General features: G+C 42.5%; 1 protein-coding gene across 1 annotated transcript; it reads left to right on the top strand.

The window, feature by feature from the left end:
- Positions 1-10538: 10538 nt before the first annotated feature.
- On the top strand, positions 10539-12247 carry CITED2 (Cbp/p300 interacting transactivator with Glu/Asp rich carboxy-terminal domain 2). The gene is made up of 2 exons (XM_042939961.1): positions 10539-10792; positions 11258-12247. The coding sequence occupies exon 2, from the start codon at positions 11266-11268 to the stop codon at positions 12085-12087; it is 822 nt and encodes a 273-aa protein (XP_042795895.1). The 5' UTR covers positions 10539-10792; positions 11258-11265; the 3' UTR covers positions 12088-12247.
- Positions 12248-22593: the final 10346 nt, after the last annotated feature.

Raw genomic sequence — 22593 nt, 5'->3', positions numbered from 1 at the left:
AAGTACCTGTAAGCACTCTGAAAAAACCGTTTAAAACAGAAATAATTGACACAGTAATAAAAATCATGCTTATGTAGTTATTACACAGGCATTTACTTTTTTTAAAAATTTTTTTAGTGTTTATTTTCATTTTTGAGACAGACAGCCGAGTGGGAGAGGGGCAGAGAGGGAGAGAGACCCAGAATATGAAGCAGGCTCCAGGCTCTGAGCTGACAGCACAGAGCCCGACACGGGGCTCGAACCAATGAGACGTGAGATCATGACCTGAGCCAAAGTCAGACGCTCAACCGACTGAGCCACCCAGGCGCCCCATACACAGGCATTCAAATGAATGGAAGAAGGAACTAGTGACTCAACAAATAAAAGAAGATTGAACTCACAGACAACTTTGGAGTCATGTTTTTATTTGATATAGGAAAGAAATCTATATATATATTTTTTTAATTCCAGTGTAGTTAATGTACAGTATTATATTAGCTTTGGGTGTACAATACAGCGATTCAATCATTCCATACATTATTCAGTGTCCATTGTGATAAGTACACTCTTAATACTCTTCGCCTAATTCATCCATCCCCCCACTCACCTCCAGTAACCATGTTTATTTTCTACAGTTAAGAGTCTGTTTTCTGGTTTGTCTCTCTCTTTTTTTTTTCCCCCTTTGCTCATTTGTTTTGTTTCTTAAATTCCACATGAGTGAAATCATATGGTATTAGTCTTTCTCTGATTGGCTAAGCAAAATAGCTTAACATCGTACTCTCTAGATCCATCCATGTTGTTGCAAATGGCAAGATTTTATTCTTTTTCGTGGCCGAATGCTATTCATCTTTATACTTCATCTTCTTTACTCATCTGTCTATCGATGGACACTTGGGTTGCTTCCAGAATTTGGCTATTGTAAATAATGCTGCAATAAACATAGGGGTGTATATATCTCTTCAAATGAGTGTTTTTGTACTCTTTGAGTAAATACCCAGTAGTGTGATTACAGAATCAGAGGGTAATTCTATTTTTAATTTTTTTGAGAAACCTCCATCTCGTCTTCCACAGCATCTGCCCCAGTTTGCCTTCCAACCAACAGTGCACCGGGGTTCCTTTTTCTCCACATCCTCACCAACAGTTGTTGTTTCTTAAAGAAATCTATAGTTTTAAAAGAAAATGGTTAACATTCAGACTTCCCACTAGTTTCAACTCTCCATTCCCTCCCCGACCTCAGCCACTGATCCAAATTTTTTATTATAATCAATAATTACATGAGCCAAAGTATTTTTGATATTAAAGCTGGATACTCCCCAAACCAGTTTTTGGTTTTGTTTTTGTTTTTTTTTTTTAATGTTTATTTACTTTTGAGAGACAAAGAGAGACAGAGTGTGAGCAGGGGAGGAGCAGAGAGAAAGGGAGACACAGAATCCGAAGCAGGCTCCAGGCTCTGAGCTGTCAGCACAGAGCCCAACACAGGGCTCGAACTCGTCAGCCGTGAGATCATGACCTGAGCGGAAGTCGGACCCTTAACCGACTGAGCCCCCCGGGGGCCCCACCACCACCACCAAACCAGTTTTTATTCATCTAGAGTTCACGAACCCTTCACACCACTTAAAGCATTGGGGGGGGGGGGGTGGGGATTCTCTTTTTCTCTTCAAAAACTCTTTAATCTTATGTTTTCATTTTATTGGTAATTAAAAAAAAAATATTACAATCATATTGTGCATCATCAAAATGACCATCTTTCAAATTTGGATTCGGGAACACAACCGTGGTGGTGTCAGGCCATATTACTTAAAACCTTGGAAAGAAAAGAGCAGACGTGATTTTAAGACGTAAGTGACATGTTCACATGACATGAAAACTAAATGAAGTCATGGGCCACTCTATGCAAGTTTTTGCCATGGTTCCAATAGAGAATTTCATTGCACGGCATGTTCGAGCACCAGCGGTCAAACTTGGTAGACAAAAATATATATGTGCTGTAATTCTTGTTGCTAGACTTGTACTGAAGGGATGATTTAATTTTGACAAAATCTTCCATTAAATGCTGTTAATTTTACTTTTTATTAACTGTCTAGTGTTATTTTTTGGTTAGCATATGCATGTATTCCAGTATTGCAGTCGTATAGAAGCTACAAACACGAGTATGTGACGTATTGTTTTTCTATTCTTACGTACTCAAGAAATATAATTAAAATAACTTAAGTAAGCATTTAAGGTTTTACAGATGTTTTTCTCTTGAAAGGAGTCCATATATGACTTGTGAGAAATACTGTTTTAAACTAGTATTTTTTTCAATATTTCTGTCCCTTTTTCTATTATTTCATGAGGCACTTAGGCATTTTTTAAAAACTGTTTACTTGTGGGGGGGGGGGGGGGCAGAGAGAGAGACAGGGAGAGAGAGAATCCCAAGCAAGGATTCCATGCGGGGCTCAAACCCACAAACGGAACCTTGGGATCATGACCTGAGTTGAAACTAAGACTTGACACTCAAACTACTAAACCATCCAGGCGCCCCATGAGCCACTTAGGCATTGTTTAGTTATTTAAAAATGTTTTGTATGATACCTAAAAAGAAGAGAGTTCACCGAAAATATTATGTCTTAGATAAATATATTACTGAAGTGTATTTTGTGGAATTTATTTTAAGCCTACCTTTAACAATATTTATTACACAAAATTATAAAAGCAAAATATTTTCTTCTTACATTGTGGACTTCCATTCATAATTTGTTTAGAATCAATTATTAAGGAAAAGCATCACTTGGTGACAAACTGAAAATCGATGATACCTTCTCTTTGGATTTTGCACTAAATGTTTATTTAAATAGAAATTGAAATACAACTACAAACAGCGACATCAGAAATTAACACAACACACTTTCATGTCTGGATGTGTTTCGTTCTTATATTTTGTGCTTAAATAGCAACTGGGGTTTGTGAAAAGAATTTGTGTGTTTTCTTTGCAACTAATGAGGTAAAAGGAAGAGCAGTCCAGGCTCTTATTTGTAAACACACCTCCACGACTGGTATATGTGGCAGTTGAAACTTTATTTGTAATAAATTGAAGGCCAATTGTTTCCTCTTTCTGGCTCTGACTTCTGAGTTCTAGAACATACTGGCACTACATCAGAATTTTCATTAGATGACGGTAACCTCTGCATGGGGTAAGCATCATCGTAAGTCATTGGCAGAATAATTATCACAACTGCATTTCTCATTGATTTATTTTATTCGGGGCCATTTCTCTTCTATCTGCACAACTCTCAAGGTCTGCAGAACACAATTTGAAAACCACTGAATGGGAACGAAGGCAACTCAACGTTGTACAATAGTAAAAGTTACCCCTCTGCCAGAGGGAATTTGGCGAGAGAGTAACCCAGTTAAGTACCCGCGGATCAGACATGGGATGTCTATGCCCAGCTCAGTAGACTCCCTCGGCACACGCTCAGAGACTTTCAAACTGCTATTTTGAACAGCAAAAATACTTTTAAATGATTTTATTTCCCAGGTTTTAAAAACTAGAAATTGATACAGATACCGTGCCTTTTACAACGCCCCCGCCTATCATACAGAGGGCCTGTTGGGAAATGCTGATCTAAGCCATTCAACACATCTCTTATCCTATTTCACTGAAGTCTTCATAAAGACTTAGTTCCCTCTGATAATCTGCTGTGGTGTTTTAAAATCCTGATGTTTCAGGAAGTCCTTTACGGGCAAGTCACTTAACCTCTCAGGACCTCAGATTTCTCATTTGGAAAATGAAGGGGGTCGGATACGATTCTTTTTCAAGTCCCACCTAGAATTAGAAGGCTCTGGTTTTTGTGCGAGCCAAAACTTTCATTTTCATAACTGTTTAATATCAGAACGATGTTTTAAAACACATTCGAACAAGAAATCCTTAACGCATAAAGCACGTAAAAGCAAAGCCGAGAACTCTCTGGGTCTGCAGAGCCCAATTTGAAAACCACTGATCTAAAGCTCTCTCTTTTAAAAATGCTTTCCTTTTTTCTTTGTCTCAGTGGAAAAGCAAAACATCTGGAAAGGATCCTCCATATTAGTTTCCCTATGTGTATACCAGAACATATGTATTAAGTCACCTGTCAGCTTTTCTTCTCCAGATTAAATAGCTATTGTAAGTCCCATTTCCCATCCCTTTAAAATATATTTCCCCTCTTTTTTTTTTTTAATGAACCTTCTTTAGTTTCTGTAATTCTTTATTAAAATGTAAAGCTACAAACCAACCACAATCTCTGAAAAGAGCCAAGTGTAGCAAAAGGATTACTTCCGGCTCTATCATGAGATATTCTCACTCCTAATACATTCCAAGTTGTTTCCTTTTTAATAACATTCCACTGCTGCCTCCCATTCAACCAACAGCTCTGTTTGACCCACACTTTTTTTGTGTCCTTCCTTCCTTTCTTCCCTTCTTTCTTTTCCTTTCTTTCCTTTTCTTTTCTTATGTCTAGTCAACTAATTTTGTTATATCTAGTCAACTAATTTCCCCTCTAGTACCCATGCTATTGTCCTCACAGGCCCTTTGAAGTGTTTCTTATTGAACATAATTCCGTTTTTGATGGAACATTTCTGTAATTAGTTAAGGTCACTGAAGCTATCTTCTGCCTTCCAACATACTTCATCCAGCCTCCTAACCAATGTGAGTGTTGTCTAGTTTATCGTTGAACCTGTAGGCTAATAAAATGTCAGTTACCTCTATACATGAGGTGTCTTACGGGGTGAACTATGTCCCATAAAATTCATAGCTTGCAGCCTTATCTCCCAGGATCTCAGAATATCACTATATTGGGATATAAGGTCTTCAAGGAACTGACTGAATTAAAATGAGGCCATTTGGGTAGGTCCTAATCAAATCTGACAGGCAGCTGGGGCTTTGGCAATAGAGGAAAGGACGCTTGAAGACTCAGCAAGAAGGTGAACACCCGCCAAGCTAAAGAGAGAGGCCCCAAATGAAACCAAGGCTGCTGACACCTTGACCGTGGACTTCCAGCCTCCGGAACTCTGAGAAAATAAATGTCCATGCAGTGGTGGTCTTTTGTTGCAGTATCCCAAGCCGACTAATACAAGCTACTCTATGTATGACATTGTGCAGTTCCTGGGGGCTCACCAGGGAATGTCTGCCATCCCAGAGGGCTACAGGAGAGCCCAAATACCCATAACTCAAGCCAGAAGAAGTCATAAAGAAAGATCTAGAGCAAAATGTCCTGGGAGCAACAAGGGAGCCAGATTTCTTTCCACCTGAGGGATTGAGGCTTGAAACAGAAGATGTCACCTGAGCAGGACCTTCAAAGACGGGGCAAAGTTCCAATCATGGGTGGCAATCCAGGGGACGGGACTCTATCAGTGTGAACTACACTCCTGCTCTACCTGAGGACAAGGTTGGTGGTTTGCAAACTTGTCTAAACGTCAGAACTAACTGGAAGCTTTTTAAAAAACACATAGATCATCAGGCCCCCTCCTCATCTGCTGAATCAGGAGTTCTAGAGATGATGTCCTGGGATCTTTATTTTAACCAACTCTTAGGTGAGTCGTATCAGTTTCATCAACTTTAAAGATCCCTTTTTAATAAAAACATCTCACTACCTGCTCCCTCTCCCCCTGGGAATCACTATATTTTTATTGAATGAGAAAATACATAAAGACGCAAAACACTATCATGAGTGTAGTGGTGATTTCAAGTGAATTTGCATTTTATTACACAGAACCAAATCCGCAAGGTTACAACTGATATGAATGTATCATTTTTACATAAGTACATACATTGAGGGCATTATTTATTCAACTTGCAGAAATGCATAGACAGATTCCGCCTCTTTATTAACCATGAGTTAATAACCCTCTGAGAAGGTGGCCTTTTTTTTTTTTTTTAAGTTTTTGGGTGGGTTTTGTTTTTTTGTTTTTTAAGTTTTTGGGTGGGTTTTTTTTTTTTTTTTTTGCTTTTTGTTTTTTGGTCTTTTTTTTTTTTTTTTTTTTTTTTTAACTCTCTGAGACTTGAAATCCTCCTTTCTGAAATGATGAAAGTAATCCTTGCTCGTCAGGGTAAAGATTAAGTGAGATCATTTAGACAAAGTACAAAACCTAGTATTAGACCCCACCCTAGCCCCTGGCCCCTAGCCTCACCCCCACCCCACCAACACATGTATAACCTCTTCCATACATTTTTTTTGAAGGTGGGTACTTTAGTCATCCTTTCCTCAACTCAAGAGTTTCCTGAAGCTCAAAGCATACCTCAGAAAAGCTCTGTTTCAATCAAAACATCACACCGATATGGACCTCCCTCCATAACTCAACAGTCAATGACCCCCAGATGAGCTATCTTCCCAAATAGGTCACAATTTTGTTCAAGTGCATGATAGGCCACATGCAGACAGCGGTGCCCTGCTGTCCTTTCCACTAGATTCTTCTACATCCAGTCTTGAAAGTAACCTTCTCCAGAAAATCTTGCCTGACCTCCCCCCTCATAAATCCTTCAAATAAAACTTTTTTTAATGTTTATTTATTTTTGAAGGGGAGAGAGAGAGAGAGACAGAGCATGAGCAGGGGAGGGGCAGAGAGAGAGAGGAAGACACAGAATCCGAAGCGGGCTCCAGACTCCCAGCTGTCAGCACAGAGCCCGTCATGGGGCTCGAACTCACAAACCACGAGATCATGACCTGAGCCGAAGTCGGACGCTCAACCCTCCAAGTGCCCCTCTCATAAATCCTTCATTCAGTTTCCCTCAGTACCTCTGCTATATTTCATTCATTCATTCATTCATTCATTCATTCATCTGGTCAGTAAAAGACTTACCGTGTCAGGATCTGTTTTAGACACTAAATGAACAAACAGGCAAGGTCCCCACTCCCTGGAGCTGCCAATGTAAGGAGGAGAAGACAGTAAAAATTCAATATGCAACATATCAGGTGGGAACAAACGCCAAGAGGCAAAGCCAACAGTGTAAGAAAGCAAGCAGGGCTATTGTTGTTTGGGTAGGATAGTCAGGAAGACCTCATCGAGGTAGTGTCTGAGCAGAAACACGAAGAAATGAGTGTACAGGCCGGCAGGGTACCTGGGAAAAGAGCCCCAGGCAGCGTCTTTTTTTCCACAAGGGAAGGGGTCTGGTGTTGTTCAGTTTCTCCACCACTGTTATAGGATGAATTGTGTCTCTCCAAAAAAGATGTGCTGGAATCCTAACCCTCAGTATTTCAAAATGTGACCTTATTTGGAGATGGGGTCTTTACAGAGATATTCAGGTCGAAGTGAGGTCATTAGCATAGGCTCTAATCCAATATGATGGCTGTCCTTGTAAAAAGGGAAAATTTTAGACATATGCACACAGGACCACACCATGTGGAGATGAGGGCAGACATGGGATGGGGCAGGTACGAGCAAAGGGACACCGAAGATGGCCCACGAATGACCAAATCTAGGAGAGACACATGGAACAGATTCTCTGCCACAGCCCTCAGAACCAGCCTTGCCCACCCCTTGATCTTGAACTTCTAGCCTCCAGGACTGTGACAACAAATTCCTATTCTTTCAGCCTGAGTGGCAGAAAGAGAGTAGTACTTTGTCACGGCAGTGCTAGGAAGCTAATATAGCTGCCTATCGCTGCGAAGGTCACACACAGACCATGTCCTTACCCGGGTTCAGAGGATAAACCCTTGGTTCCATGGGCTTCTGCATACCCCTGGATGACTGAGGACTATAACTGCCCCTAACTGGGCTCCCTGTTTCCAGCCTTACTTTCTGAATCCATTCTCCACAGTACTGTCCTGATCTCTCTGAAACAAAAACGTGATCGCCTCACTGATTCACAAGTCTTTGCCTGTATCCCCTTGTCTTCAGGATATAATCCCAATTTTCTCAGTTTGGGAACCAACGACCACGGGATCCAGCCCCAGTTTACCTCTCCAACCTTGCCGCTCTCGTCTCTGCCCCCTCCTGGGGTGGCCTAACCTCTACTCATCCTCGGCCTCAATTTAGTCACCACCTACACGGGGAAGCCTTTCCAAGGCCCCTGAGACCAGGTTAGGGGTCCCTCCTAGGTACTTCCAGAAGTCCTGGCGTTGGCTGAATGCTGCTGCTGCATTTATTACAGTGTGCCCCAAACCTGTTTGCCCGACTCTTCTTTTCGAAAATGAGTTCCCATACCCGTTGTTCCTCTAGGCGCTAAGAAAGTGCCTGGCGTGTAGGGAACATTCACTGGGCGGATGGATAAATGAGCAAAGCACGCCACGTTTTGACCAGCTGGTCCCAGAACTAAATTTTTTTTTTTCCCTTTAAGGGATGGTGGGGGTGGGGAGGTGACCTTTCAGGAGATTTCCCAACAGTATGTGGAACCACTGGCACTGGATGGAGCTGGACCTTTTCTTAATGGCTGCAAGAGGAATTTAGATTAGGCATTCAAGAGCTGGCCGTCGTGTCGCAAGACACTGCAGTATGAGGACAGGAAGTCAACAATCTATCTGACAATTTTTGAGTCCGGGGTTGACCAGAATTTTGGAGCCTTTTTTTTTTTTTTTTTTTTTTTTTTTTTAATAGCAGGTGACACTTTCAGGTTTCTCCCCAGCCTCCGATTCAATAAGTGCAAGTCGATGACCTACAGGTAAAAGTGGTGGGTAGACAGAATAGGAGATTATTGCAAACAATGCAACGTGTTCCATGCGCAAGTCTCCAAAAAGTAAATATTTTTGAGGTTTAAATATCATTGCACACACAGCTATAAATGCTGAAGAGCCTGGAAAAGGAAGGAGAAAAAGACGGTAACAATGTTTAAGTACATATATTAAAAATATTGTATTTTTATAGTAGGTCTATAAATTTATATATCTAACTAGAGGAAGACAGGGATAATAGGTTCACATAATCAGGATTCGCTCGCAATCCTCAGGATTTCTGCAAACTCCTGAAAGGGGAAATGTATCAGAATTTCCAGTCCTCCAAAAAATAGGGCCTAAAAAAGTCTTGTGTGCAAGGGAGAAAAGGAGGGGTGGAAGGCGGGGGACTAGCCCTTCGCAGCAGGAAGTCTTCAATGGCTATCGAGTTATGAAGGAACAACTCTGAACAGAAGTCCTTATTCGGAGCGCTAAACTCGCTTTTACCACATAAAGCGCAATATAAAAAGCTCAGAGCAACCTCATCATGGTGTTGGGGAAACAACTCGGCTTCTCCAAGTGAGAAAGCAAGAGGGCTCCGACAGGGTAGTAGCCCAGACCGGTGTTAGGGTTTTTATTTGCAAGTCAATGAGCCAAATGGACGACCAGGCTACTTGTGCCGCGTTCTGGGAAGCAAGGTTATTATTATCGCCTATTGCCCCACTGAACAATTTCACTGAAAAGGAAGAGTCCCAGCAGTGTGTGCGCGCGCACGGTGCCATACGGGACGTGCAGCTACGTGCCCACCTCCAGAACGACTTTATTTACAAAGCGATTACCATGTTATCTATTTGTTTTCCTTTTCCAGCAACAGCAGTTTTACTCAGCCCTCGAATTTCTTAATTACAAACCCGTTCGCTTCTAAATCAACCCCAAATCGTCAGGCAGAGCCCGGAGGGAGGCTGTGCAAGTTTGCACACACCCCCACCTCCCGGATCAAGGGCAACAGCAGAAGCAAGAAACTGTGTATGTGCAAAAAGGTGGATCTGGGGACGAGGATCGCTGAGTTTGTTTACAGAGCAGAGACGCCTCAGCTCGGATGCCAAAGCTACCAAGAGCTGCAAACGCAAACTTAGCAGAAGCACACGTACCCCGGGAGCGGCGAGCGGGCCCGAAAGCGCGGACCGGACTCCAGGGCGAGGGAGCGGAGGCGGCCGGGCCCGCGGGCGCGCTCCGTCCACCTGCAGCCGCTGCCGCTCCCCGCCCCCAGCTCCTGTCCTTGAAAGGAGTCGGCGGGGGTGGGGGGTGGGGGGGGAATGCATCTACACTCAGAATAGCTAGATCAGGTTCACCCAATGCTCCTATAAAAACACAAAGGCACAGCCCGGGAAAGTGTGCTCAGGGAAGGGGCATTATTTGTCCGGGTATTTAAAACCGCACTCGGGGAAACACAGCCATTCTTCGCAGCCCGGGGAAGGGGGGGGGGGGGGCGGGGGGAGGGCGCGTGGGTGGAGGGTTTGCAAAGCCGGGGTGGCAGAAGGGCACTATGCAGGAAGAGCACTATGCAGGGCACCCCCTTTTCCCCGCAGAAGGCAGCCCAGATCGCTAGGTGAGCCGACTGGGAGTGCGGGGGGTGGGGGATCCGGCCAGCGGGGAGCAGCGCGTTTTCCTCGCTCTTCTCGGGGCAGGCGCTAATTTGGAGCTAGAAGTGCAGGGGGCGTTTTCTTCCCGCTCCGGGGCGACCGGGCTGGCCCGGTGTTTGTGGGCTGAGAGAAAACCAGAGTCCGGCGGCACTGAGGCGGCGCCTGGGCCCGCAGCCTCTGCGCACGTGCCTCTGGCCGCGGGGACGCGGCTCCGCTACCCGGTCCGGCGTGCCCGAGGCTCCGGAGTCCGCGTTTTGCCACCGCCCTCCCGGGAGGCTCTCGCTCCGCCCTTCCTGAAATCCCTTATATTAACTGTGGCCAAAGCCCTAAGAAACACAGCTCATTGTTGGCAGCTGCCGGGCGGTCTTACAGAGCTGCGAGGGCAGCGGAGGGGAAATAAAAGGGAACGGCTCCGATTCTGCCCCAGCGGCTGCTGCAAGACCTCTGTGCCGACATCGCGACAGCGAGCGCCCTGCACACCGGGAAGGCCCCCTCTATGTGCTGCTGAGCCGGTCCCGGACCCGACGATCCCGCCCTCGGTCTTCGGAGCAGAAATCGCAAAGACGGAAGGTAAGCGCGGCGGGCGAAGCCGGCTGGGGCGCCTGCCAGCCCAGTCCTCCGAGGGCTGGGTTTGCCCGGAGGAAGAGCGTGAGGCGGAGCTGGGGAATAACAACAGGATGTGCAACAACAGGATGAGGAGGGCTGATTTAATGCCTGAAGTTCGCGGCACGGCTACGGGGCACTTCCTTTATTAGGCGACTTCGGGGAGCAGAGGGGGGTGTGGGCACGGGTCCGCCCGCCCGATCGCAGGGGAAGGGGCTGTTTGTTCGCGCCCAGCTCTGTTGTGGGTGGCAGGTCCGCCGTGGCGGCCAGCCCCGGGTGCACGGGCTACTAGTAGGATCCCGGGGATAGTTAGTGGTTCGCAGCCGACGTGCGTCCGGGGAGCCTAGGGGACAGAGGCAAGAAAAAGTGGGGTGCGCCTTGGTGGGCGGCACGTGTGGCTCGAGTCTTACCGTCTGCCCTTTTCACTTTCAGGACTGGAAATGGCAGACCATATGATGGCCATGAACCACGGGCGCTTCCCCGACGGCACCAACGGGCTGCACCACCACCCTGCCCATCGCATGGGCATGGGGCAGTTCCCGAGCCCCCATCACCACCAGCAGCAGCAGCCCCAACACGCCTTCAACGCCCTGATGGGCGAGCACATACACTACGGCGCGGGCAACATGAATGCCACGAGCGGCATCAGGCACGCGATGGGGCCGGGGACTGTGAACGGAGGGCACCCCCCGAGCGCGCTGGCCCCCGCGGCCCGGTTTAACAACTCCCAGTTCATGGGCCCCCCGGTGGCCAGCCAGGGAGGCTCCCTGCCGGCCAGCATGCAGCTGCAGAAGCTCAACAACCAGTATTTCAACCATCACCCCTACCCCCACAACCACTACATGCCGGATTTGCACCCTGCTGCAGGCCACCAGATGAACGGGACAAACCAGCACTTCCGAGATTGCAACCCCAAGCACAGCGGCGGCAGCAGCACCCCCGGCGGCTCCGGCGGCAGCAGCACCCCCGGCGGCTCCGGCGGCACCTCGGGTGGTGGCGCGGGCAGCGGCAATAGCGGCGGCGGCAGCGGCGGCGGCAGCGGCAGCAACATGCCCGCCTCCGTGGCCCACGTCCCTGCTGCAATGCTGCCGCCCAATGTCATAGACACTGATTTCATCGACGAGGAAGTGCTTATGTCCTTAGTGATAGAAATGGGTTTGGACCGCATCAAGGAGCTGCCCGAACTCTGGCTGGGGCAAAACGAGTTTGATTTTATGACGGACTTCGTGTGCAAACAGCAGCCCAGCAGAGTAAGCTGTTGACTTGATCGAAACCCCGGCGAAAAGAAATCAAACCCCCAACTTCGGTGTGAATTAAAGAAAAAACAAAAAAACAAAAAAACAAAACAAAACAAAAAAAAAAACATTCCCTTAGACACAGTATCTCACTTTTCAGATCTTGAAAGGTTTGAGAACTTGGAAACAAAGTAAAACTATAAACTTGTACAAATTGGTTTAAAAAAATTGCTGCCACTTTTTTTTTTTTTTCTGTTTTTGTTTCGTTTTGTAGCCTTGACATTCACCTCCCTTATGTAGTTGAAATATCTAGCTAACTTGGTCTTTTTTGTTGTTTGTTTTTACTCCTTATTTCCTCACTTTCTCCAGTGCTCAACTGTTAGATATTAATCTTGGCAAACTGCTTAATCTTGTGGATTTTGTAGATGGTTTCAAATGACTGAGTTGCATTCAGATTGACGAGTGAAAGGAAAAATTTGCATTAGTTGGTTGCATGAACTTTGAAGGGCAGATATTACTGCACAAACTCTGCCATCTCGCTTCATTTTTTTTTAACTATGCATTTGAGTACAGACTAATTTTTTAAATATGCTAAACTGGAAGATTAAACAGATGTGGGCCAAACCGTTCTGGATCAGGAAAAGTCATACTGTTCACTTTCAAGTTGGCTGTTCCCCCTCCCCCATATGTACAGACAATAATAGGGTGTGGAATGTCGTCAGTGGCAAACATTTCACAGATTTTTATTTTGTTTCTGTCTTCAACATTTTTGACACTGTGCTAATAGTTCTATTCAGTACATGAAAAGATACTACTGTGTTGAAAGCTTTTTAGGAAATTTTGACAGTATTTTTGTACAAAACATTTTTTTGAGAAAATACTTGTTAATTTATTCTATTTTAATTTGCCAATGTCAATAAAAAGTTAAGAAATACTTGTTTTCTAGAAGTCATTGGGGGGTGGGGGTGGTTGTTCCTTTTGGTGGCTTTTTCTCTCTGTAAGTTGAACACTTTATTGATGAGAGTAAGCATTCCAAAGGATAAATTACAGGACACTAAAACAGGTCATGATGAGCTTAAGTGGAGAGCAGGATTTAACATAATTGGCATAATGCTTCATTGTTATCATTGTAACATGCCTCTTGGTGTGGTTTAATCAGAAGCTGCAAAGTTGTCAAAGAGCATTTTTTTTCTTAATTGTCATCATATTCAAGTGTACTCCAGAGTTAAAGGTTTGTGACGCTAAATCCTATAAAAAAATTTTTTTTCACGGGATGGGAGGGGGGAACACCAAGTGTTTCTGGTGATATACCTGATTCAACTATGTAAATGCAGGCCAGGATAATATACTGGGGGAATGGTGACGATGGCATTAAACATAAATCTCCCTTTATCTCTAGTGACGAATTTTCTTTCTCAGCAAAAGTCCTAAGGAGAGGCACACATTTTCTAGCTTAATCTCTGAAATAGCTTCTGACTGGTTTATAGTCCTAAGAGGAAGAGGGGCAGAATTCCACCTTGAGGCTTTCTATTTTGTTCTATAATATTTAAAATTTACACAGGGAGGTTGATTCAAAGGTCAAATTACAGTCTTCACAAGATCTTCCCTTGCACGCGTTCCCTGTTTTCCAGAATTCTGAGCCTTTTCTGTTACAGGCAAGGGGTGCAAAGGCCATAAGGATAAGGTTGTTTAATTTTACCTAAATGTTTTACCAGGAAGACATAATTACAGTTAAGTAGGTGTCGAGTTTTGCCTATAATCAAGCAAAAGAAAAAGTCATATTGTTAAAATCTCAAGTTATCCCAGCTTGACGATGGAATTTTGTTTTCCCTTTCATGTTTTCTTAGCTTATCTTGTAAGAGCAATATACCTACATTCGAGAAAAAATAGTCTTTTATATTTGACCCACTGAAGAAGTAAAATACAGGTTGAGGAAAATCTCACAAATAATAACTTTAAAAGAACATTTCATTTTGATCCTTAGATTCTAATCTTAAATCCCATATTTCATAATTTAAAAAAAAAGGAAATGCAGAAGTGTTAAATTACAGTGAGTCTGGCGTAAAGGCTCATTTCAATATAATTCAGATCACCTACATTCTATAATTCTATTTCCAAGGCAAGCCATTAAAATTAAGATACACACTCCACTGGGCTTGTTATACCTCTCTAATTGACATTTCCTTATTAAAAATTATGTTCTAAATAAATAATTTCTCTGAAAATTGAAAATAACTCCAAACTCTTCACCCCATTTTAAAAAGCTAATCCAGATTTCCCACATTAATAGTTGGAAGCTGAAGTTTTCTTCAGCTAAGACCTGTCAATACTAAATCTACAATCAGCAGTAAATCTTCCTGGCTAGGCATTTTCGCAGTAAGTTTTTCTTTTCCTTTTTTTTTTTTTTTTTTCCAGAGGCTCAAGTGAAAAAATATGTTTGCATACATATTAATACAGCAATTCTTGTTCTTTTTCACTTGTGCCAGGAAAAAAAAGAAAAGAAAAGAAAAAGGAAAGCTATTGGAGGCATTGTGTTTTTTCTTTTCTTTTCTTTTCTTTTTTTTTTTTTTTTTTTTTTTTTTTTTGCATAAAGAAAGAAACAAAATAATTGTCTTGCCACCACCCTTCACCATTCATTCTGCCAGGAAATAAGCCACAACACCTGCTCTGTCACTAAATTCCTCCTGCTGTTCTAACACCGGAACACGTATGTGGAGACGCGGAGCCCAAGGAACTATTATTAGATCCTGAGCCCATCTCTGCCAGAACAGAGGAGCTGGTTTAAAAGCACAATTTCTCCTCAGTGCAAATACAAACCCCCCTCCACCCCCTATTCATCTGAATGATCTCTATTTCATTAAAACTCTTTCTCGATCAACAATTGAGCAGATTCCATGCGATATCTGCAGGTCTCTTAAGCACAGGAAAAATAACTCCTTGTTTGAACAACCTGATTCATGAAACCTGTACAGTGACCTAGATCACCGGGCTACTGGCGGACATTTGCAAAACCTTTTGTGGTCTTGCTTCCTACTAAGTTGCTTATAGCATATGGGGAAATTTGACCTCCGTACCTTGGCTGTTTTTCAAAAAGTTCTAACATGGTACAAGAGAGCTTCTGTTCTTTAAGCTTTGCCCACAAATAGATACTCCACGCTTGATTTTCAAGATGAGATCAATGATAAGCAAGAACATCATAGAAACAAGTCAGAAAAATAAGAACACGTTGATGAAAACTTGCACCTCTGCCTTGTGCCTGCTCGGATCCTGGTGGCGGTATTTTTGCGGGAGCTGATAAAGACGTTACATCTATGGATGGGTCTTTGAAGGACAGTTACCTAATCACCACTGTTTATGGGGTGCTAGGCTAGAGCACTGGTACCAGAAGGCTGACATCTATTGTGAAGTTTATGGTCTCCGTGACTTTTACTACTGTAAACGCCTGGGCTAGCTATAAATTGATGTCAACATTAAAGGCCAGATCCTTTAGAGCAAAATATTAATCCACTAATCTATTATGGGTGGCCGGCTTTGAAATACAAACTTTGCAGTCCCAGACCATTAGGTGTTTTCGCCCCCTTGTGGAATTTATTTAGAAGGTCAAAGGAAAGCCATTTCCTTAAGAGGGGTTTTTTTTGTTGGTGGTGGTTTGTTTGTTTACCTTTTCTGAATGCTTCATTTTCTTTCTTGAAGCAAACAGCATATATTTGAGCAACAAATTTTTTTTTTTTTATTAAAAGAGATTTCAAAGTAAACACCCTTTATGAAAATAAGAGCGTTTTCCAAAGAACTTAACTTGGGATAAGTGTACATAATTGAGATGTGCCTCACATTTCAAAATATGCATTGGCTAAGGGGTTTTCTTTTATAAAAGTATAATGAGCAAATGCTTTAGCCTGTCAGTTAAAACTGATACTCTGCACTCTCACAACAGAGCTGTTGTTTTGGGACAAGTACAAATAATAATGCATTTGATGGTAAGTGTTCCGAAAGGTGGAGGGAAATATCTAGGAATGCAGAATGCGGTTATCTGTGTTGGAATGCGACCAAGCCACAGGCTCTAATCTTGTGAAAGGGCCACAGGATGTTTAATGGGAATGAGTGTTGCTGTCTAATTGATTCAGTAAAATTTACTTTAAAATAAGCTTGGCAGATAACATTGTCTCCAAAGAAAGAAATACATTTAGAATTCAAGGAATTCAGGACTCAAGCCATTGGAAATGTTCTCCTCTCCAACCGTATTGTTTTGCTAGCACAAAAGAGGTGTTACGCAGCTTCAGAGATGGTATTTATCATTTTGGTACTGTACCACTGTCATCAGAATCACAGCTGCCAGGCAGGTTAAAGCAAGACAAGGTTAAAGGTTAAAGGTTAAAGGCTAAAGCAAGGTTAAAACAAGGGATAGCACATCAAGTGACTTGGCCAATGAACCCCTATCATCTTGTGTTCTGTTTGTCTTTTCCCCCCAGAATAGAAGAAACAATGGCAATGTCAGAATTTTAATTGCAATGGACTGGCTTAAATTACTTGACCTATTTTTATCCAGCTAGGAGAGAAATGATTCTGTTTTTTCTTGGCAGCAATGCTTATCATTTAAATTAGAAAAAAGAAAGATAAGGACATTTCTCTATCAAGTAGTGTACTATTGGTGAATAGTTTTAATTTGCTTTATAGTAAATAAGATTCCCATATATTTTTGAAAAATTTTGAGACACCTGAAGTAAAGAACTTTTCCCCTTCATTGGAGAACTTAAATTTATGAGGGATGCTAAATAACGAAATGAAAATACTCTAGGAGCTGCTGCGGTGAATTCCCATAGTATTTTGATATTTATGAACATAATAAAAGAAAAACTAAGAGAAATTGGGGTCTACTGTGTGGGGGAACTGAATCCATGGTCCTTGGGAAAGAGAATATCAACCAACACCTTCCTTGCGATCTAGGAACAAATAATGGCTTTTTAGTACCTGGATCCTCATCAGCCGCCAGATGGGCATTAAAGGTGTCAGAGCCCGCCCCAGGAGCCAGTTGGTGATGCTTTTTGAGAATTCTGCTTGGCTAAACCAACACATGAAGAGTGAACTAAAGCAGATGCAAGACGAATGAATACTATTACTAGCTTTATATGTTGTTGGCTTTCATTAGGCTGAACTAATCTGAAAGATCAGTGAGGCAGGACACGACATGGGTGAGGACAGTAGGTCACAGGATTCTTGGAATTTTCCCATGGCATCATCGTGCCCCACCCTGAAATCCTTCCCCTTCCCTCTACAGTGGAAAGGCTCCTTGATGACATTTTGGGTTGCTGAACAGAGCAGACGAGGGACTGTGGCTCCAAAGGAGCCTGTGGCAAGGCAAGGTTGGCCTTGGTGTGCCTTGAAGGAGATATGCAAATAGGCGAGTGGCTTTTGAAAAGTTAATAGTGTTAAAGAATCCTGTGGGTCTATTCTTGAAAGCTGGGTGGGGAGCCGAGATTTAGGCTTGAGCAAAAGTCAAACTGGCAGAAAACCACAAAAAAAAATGTTGTCAGAGGACAGCCAACTCCAGGGTATGGTATTTTATGAACACTTGTAGGGGATAGGATGCTAGAGTGGAGGAAATGTGATCAGGGCTACAGAACCTTTTTCTCTGTGTGTCTCCCCAGGGATCGACAGAAAATTTGGCCTTGTGGTTTCTTTAGCTTGACCACAGAGCTTGTTTGTTTGTTTGTTTGTTTTTTAATTTCTGGTAACCCACCATTCCCCCCCGCCCTTTGCTTCATGACCATATCTCCACACTGACAAACACATAGCACTTAAATTGTATATAAATATCTTTAGGTCTCCTTGTAAATATTGCCCCATTATATTTATTTTGGATAACTCTTTGAAGGAAGATCCTGGATGCAAAATGATGGCTAGTTCCATATTTCTTCCCTTTATCCGGTGTGTTTAGCAAATATACGCATGATGGGGCCAGTCTGTGAAAAGTGATTGAACTGCTATGCTCCTAATATGAACTGAAAATAAAAATCTAAATGTTTCTTAGATCCCTGTCTGCCACCATGTTTTTTAGGGCAAAGATTTTCAGCTAGGTAGGGCCACCCCTGTAAGAGGCAGAGCAGAATGGGAAGAAGGTATAGGGCAGTAACTTGAAAAAACATATTCCATATATATATTTGGAAAAATGTTTAAATACATGTTATTTCAGTAAGACTTTTAAAAAAATCTTCTTGACTGATAGAGCATGGATTTTAAACTGGTGAGAAATGCTGTTTAGACGACACGATTCTACCAAATCAGAGAAATTCACCCTGCTGCCAGCACCACTTAAATCATTTTGTTAACTCAAGTTTCCTGTGACCGAGCTGACTTTGCTGAGCGCCCACTATGTGACAGGCATTGTGGGGGGCACTTTGCATATGTAATCTTATTTACTCCTCACAGTGTTCCTGCAAGGTATGTCATGTCATTATTCCAATTTTAGATAAGGAAACTGTTATTTAAAGAGGAAGTAAAATTGTTCAAGGGCAATACAGCTGGTAGGAGGCTAAGTGGCTTTCCAGACCTAGCTTCCAGTACAGTGTTTATTCTGTTTTTTAAATTTGATTATTATTATTATTATTATTTTAGTAAGAGAGAGAGAGGGAGCAAGGCAGTAGAGGGGCGGGGGGGGGTGGAGAGAGAGAGAGAGAGAGAGAGAGAGAGAGAGAGAGAATCTCAAGCAGGCTCCACACTCAGTGTAGAACCTAACATGGGGCTCGATCCCACACCCCTGGGATCATGACCTGAGCTGAAATCCAGAGCCACTCAACTGACTGAGCCACCCAGGCGCCCCAGGACAGTGTTCATCCTAATACATGACACTACCATTCTAAACCAAATTACTCTTAATTGTTTTTTTTTTCTTTTCTTTTCAAATTACTCGTATTCTTAGATCCCATGACTGTCAGCTCATCAGTTGATTTAATAACGTGCTTCAGGGGGGAAAAACCCACTACATTTTATGTACGCAAATTATAAAGTATACTAACACCATTATGACACGTACCTATCCCTACAGTTGCAAAGCATTTCCTTTTGGGATTTACAAGATTTGGGTCTACCCTTTTCACACCCAGTCTAAAAATTCTTCAGAATTAAGTTTGGCCCCGACAGACAACTGTGAGACTAGCAGAGGTGGTGAGACTGCCTAATCCCTTCTTAACAGCTTTACCTGGTTTACACGTCAAGTCAGATGAAATAATACCAGTGATTTGCATTTCAAATTCTGTTTTTTATTTCTTAATGGAATTACATACTGCTGGATGGTAAATAGTTTCTTTCGCAAAGTAAGCCAACAAAACTAAGTAGTTTTGTCAATTCCATAATCTATTACATGAGAATGTCAGTGGCTAAATTCTTCCAAGTAAAGAGGATCATCTCACAACTTGACATACTTCCTGGAAGCAACTATGACTTAACATTGTTTCTAAGGGTCAGGCTGATTTCGGAATATTAGCGTGTATACACACACACACACACACACACACACATATACACACATATACATATACATATATATATATACATCTTAAAATAAAGAAAATAATAGTATTTAGTTCCTTTACACTTAAATAAGCTTCCTTTATCTATCTAAACTTTCTTGATGATTTAAACTTTCTCTTGCTTTGGTCTTCTATGAAAACCCAAAACTCTTTCGTTAATAATTGTAATAAAAAAGAATGTAGAACGGGAGTAAAAACCATGGGTAGTCTTAGCTCTGCAACCAAATAGCTGGGTAATTTAATCACTGCTGACTCAAGTTTCTCCATCAGGAAAATGAAGATATATGTTTAATTAATATATCCTGTATTCAAATTCTCATGAAGGAAACACAAACCCATACGTATCATCTTCTTCCTTGGAAAACTGGAGTGGAATACCACAAACCCCTTCAAAATCTTTATATCATTTCTTGCCATTATTTTTCCAAGGGAACTGTGAGCTTGGGGATGTGCCATAGATGTGTTCCCAGTTGCTTCGACTCTTCAATGGTTGGAATCATCTCTGTAAATGTCTGCCTTCGTGAACATATGGGATTTCTCCATCTGTAAGCAACTACCAAAAAAAATGCCACTTGCAAAGATACAGGTGACTACGTAACATTCTTTGCTGATATAGTGGTTGAAGTATATATATTATACATTGAAAATACCTTGATCAATTCTTCATTCAGATTCTGCTCTATATTCTTACAGATTAATTTCATTTTTCCAACCTGATAAATATCAGATGCAGAATAAATATTTGGTCTCTCTTTCCTTCAAACAACTCTTCCTGGACCATCATCATCATGATCACTGCTACTGTTATTTGTTTTCTGGAAAAGACAATCCTATATTGTAAAGCTAAAGTACAGGAACCTAGCAAATGCTAAACGCTTATGCTGGCACTTAAGAGTTTTCAAGCAGGTAAGAGGTACACATCTATGCCCATGTATTTCCTTCTCCCCAACTTCCCAACACACACAGTCTCTTTTTGTTTCATACCACCACATTCCTCCAGTTTGGGGAATCAATTATTTAGCTAGATGACAAATAGAGTCACTGAAAAATAGTTATACAGAGGAAACTGTACACTATAATACATAACTACCCAAGAAACAATTATTGACTGACTTGTAAAAGCAAAGAATCTCAAGAACCAGGATAAAATATTACAAGAAAATATTTGTTCCTTTCCCTACTTGGCCACTAGGTGTAGCTGAAGGTCCATAAGTTCATATTTACGCTTCGTCACCCTCTAGACTAGATCGTCACAAGCTTAAAGAACTTGCCTCTTGCCCCTGCAGTGTGTTTTATTAACAGGTAAGATCTTCCATGTGACCTACTATAACTCTCAAAATTAAAGAGAAGCCAAAGACACCTCAGCACACTCTGCCCAAGCACCATTGCTCACCACAGTCTGATAGAAATTGGAAATCAACAAAAGGTATCTTTGAACAGCCTCCACTTCTCCCCCCTTTTATCCCCTTCCATTTCTGAAGTGCTCTCATCCAGCCTTCCATTCGCTCAGGTACCAGTGGCTCAATTTTATGCTCTGCTGGGGACATGTATATCTTAGGAGACAAACACTGGAGAGAGTACAGCATTTAAACTAAAGGAGGAAGTTCTGAATGGTGGGTTTTTGTGCACCCGTCAGAAAGAGATTTGAAGGCTGCTAGGTCTTTCTCTACCTTTATTTGACCCTTAAGTCATTCCCTTCTCCTGATCCTCCTCTTACCTCTCAAGCCAGTCCACTTCGATGTCTTATATGAAACTCTTTGCTCTTACCTTAAGTATCGGCGTTCACCAGACTTCTCACCTCACGCCACTAGCCAATTCCATAAATTCCTAAACGTTTCCAAAACAATCAGAAAGGGTTCTAATACTAAGGATTCCAATACCTGGATCTTCAGCCCAATCGCCTTCCCAAGTTCTACCTGCATACACACACACCCACACACACACACACACACACACAATGAATTCTGATAAACATTTAAGCACAGCATGTCCAAGATTCACTCAGTCCTCTCTGCCCCCTGGGTTGAATTCCTGGTAGTGGAACTACCATTCTTCTAGACACACAAGCCAGAAGTCTAAAAATGCTAGACTTCTACCTTCTTATTCACCCTAGCTCTCATCAATCGAATTAATTGGTCAATGCCTTCAATAAGTCCTTTGCTCTTGCTGTCCCTCTGCCTGAAATGTGTTTTCCTTCCTGAACCTCCCTTTGCCAAAACTTCCTTCTTCAATGACCACGTAAATTAAAATGGAAAGCTACTTCCTGCTTTTCCCCATGGGATTCCCCACCCCTTTCAATCCTGCTCAGTTTTTCTCCAGAGTGCTCATGGTGGTTTTCAAATCAGTCTGTAAAGTTCTGGGCACTCATCTCCTCCAAAGGTTGATTCCCTGAATCTGCTACATAACTTCAGAGGCTGAGTCCGAAAACACCATATAGCTTCCTCCTAGTTCTCTTGGGACCTTGTCCTTGGAGCCCTGAGCTGCAGTATAAAAGGTCCAAGGATTCCTGAGGCTGCCAATCCCATGAGGAAGCCAGGCCACTTAGAAAGGCCGTGTTTAGGTGTGTCCACCAGCAGGTTCACACCTGGTAGCCAGTAACAACCTCCAGGGTGTGCGAAGATGCCTTCACATGCTTCCACTCTCCAGCTGTTGAGTTGCCCTTAGCTGTAAAGTCTTTCCAGTAGAAGCCCCAGACATTAGACATTATAGAGCAGAGACAAGTCATGCTCCTGGTACCCTTTCAGAATTCCTGTCTCACAGCATCCATGGGCATCATAAAATGGAGAGTCTTGGGGTGATTTGATAAATAGCAATCATAACTAAATAGCACTTGTCACTATCTCACACAATTCATAGTTTACTTTTACAAAATTTTCTTGATTTCTGTCTCTAAATTATGAGCGCTATGAGAATAAGAATTTTTGTCTATTTTCCTCATTATACCTAGAAGAATACTGGTATATGATAGATGCTCAATAAACATTTGTTGACTAAATGAATGAGTCAA

This window comes from Panthera leo, chromosome B2 (assembly GCF_018350215.1).
Source record: "Panthera leo isolate Ple1 chromosome B2, P.leo_Ple1_pat1.1, whole genome shotgun sequence".
Lineage (NCBI taxonomy): Eukaryota > Metazoa > Chordata > Mammalia > Carnivora > Felidae > Panthera > Panthera leo.
Note: the sequence above shows the minus strand (reverse complement) of the source record. Positions and strands in the feature narration are given on the sequence as shown.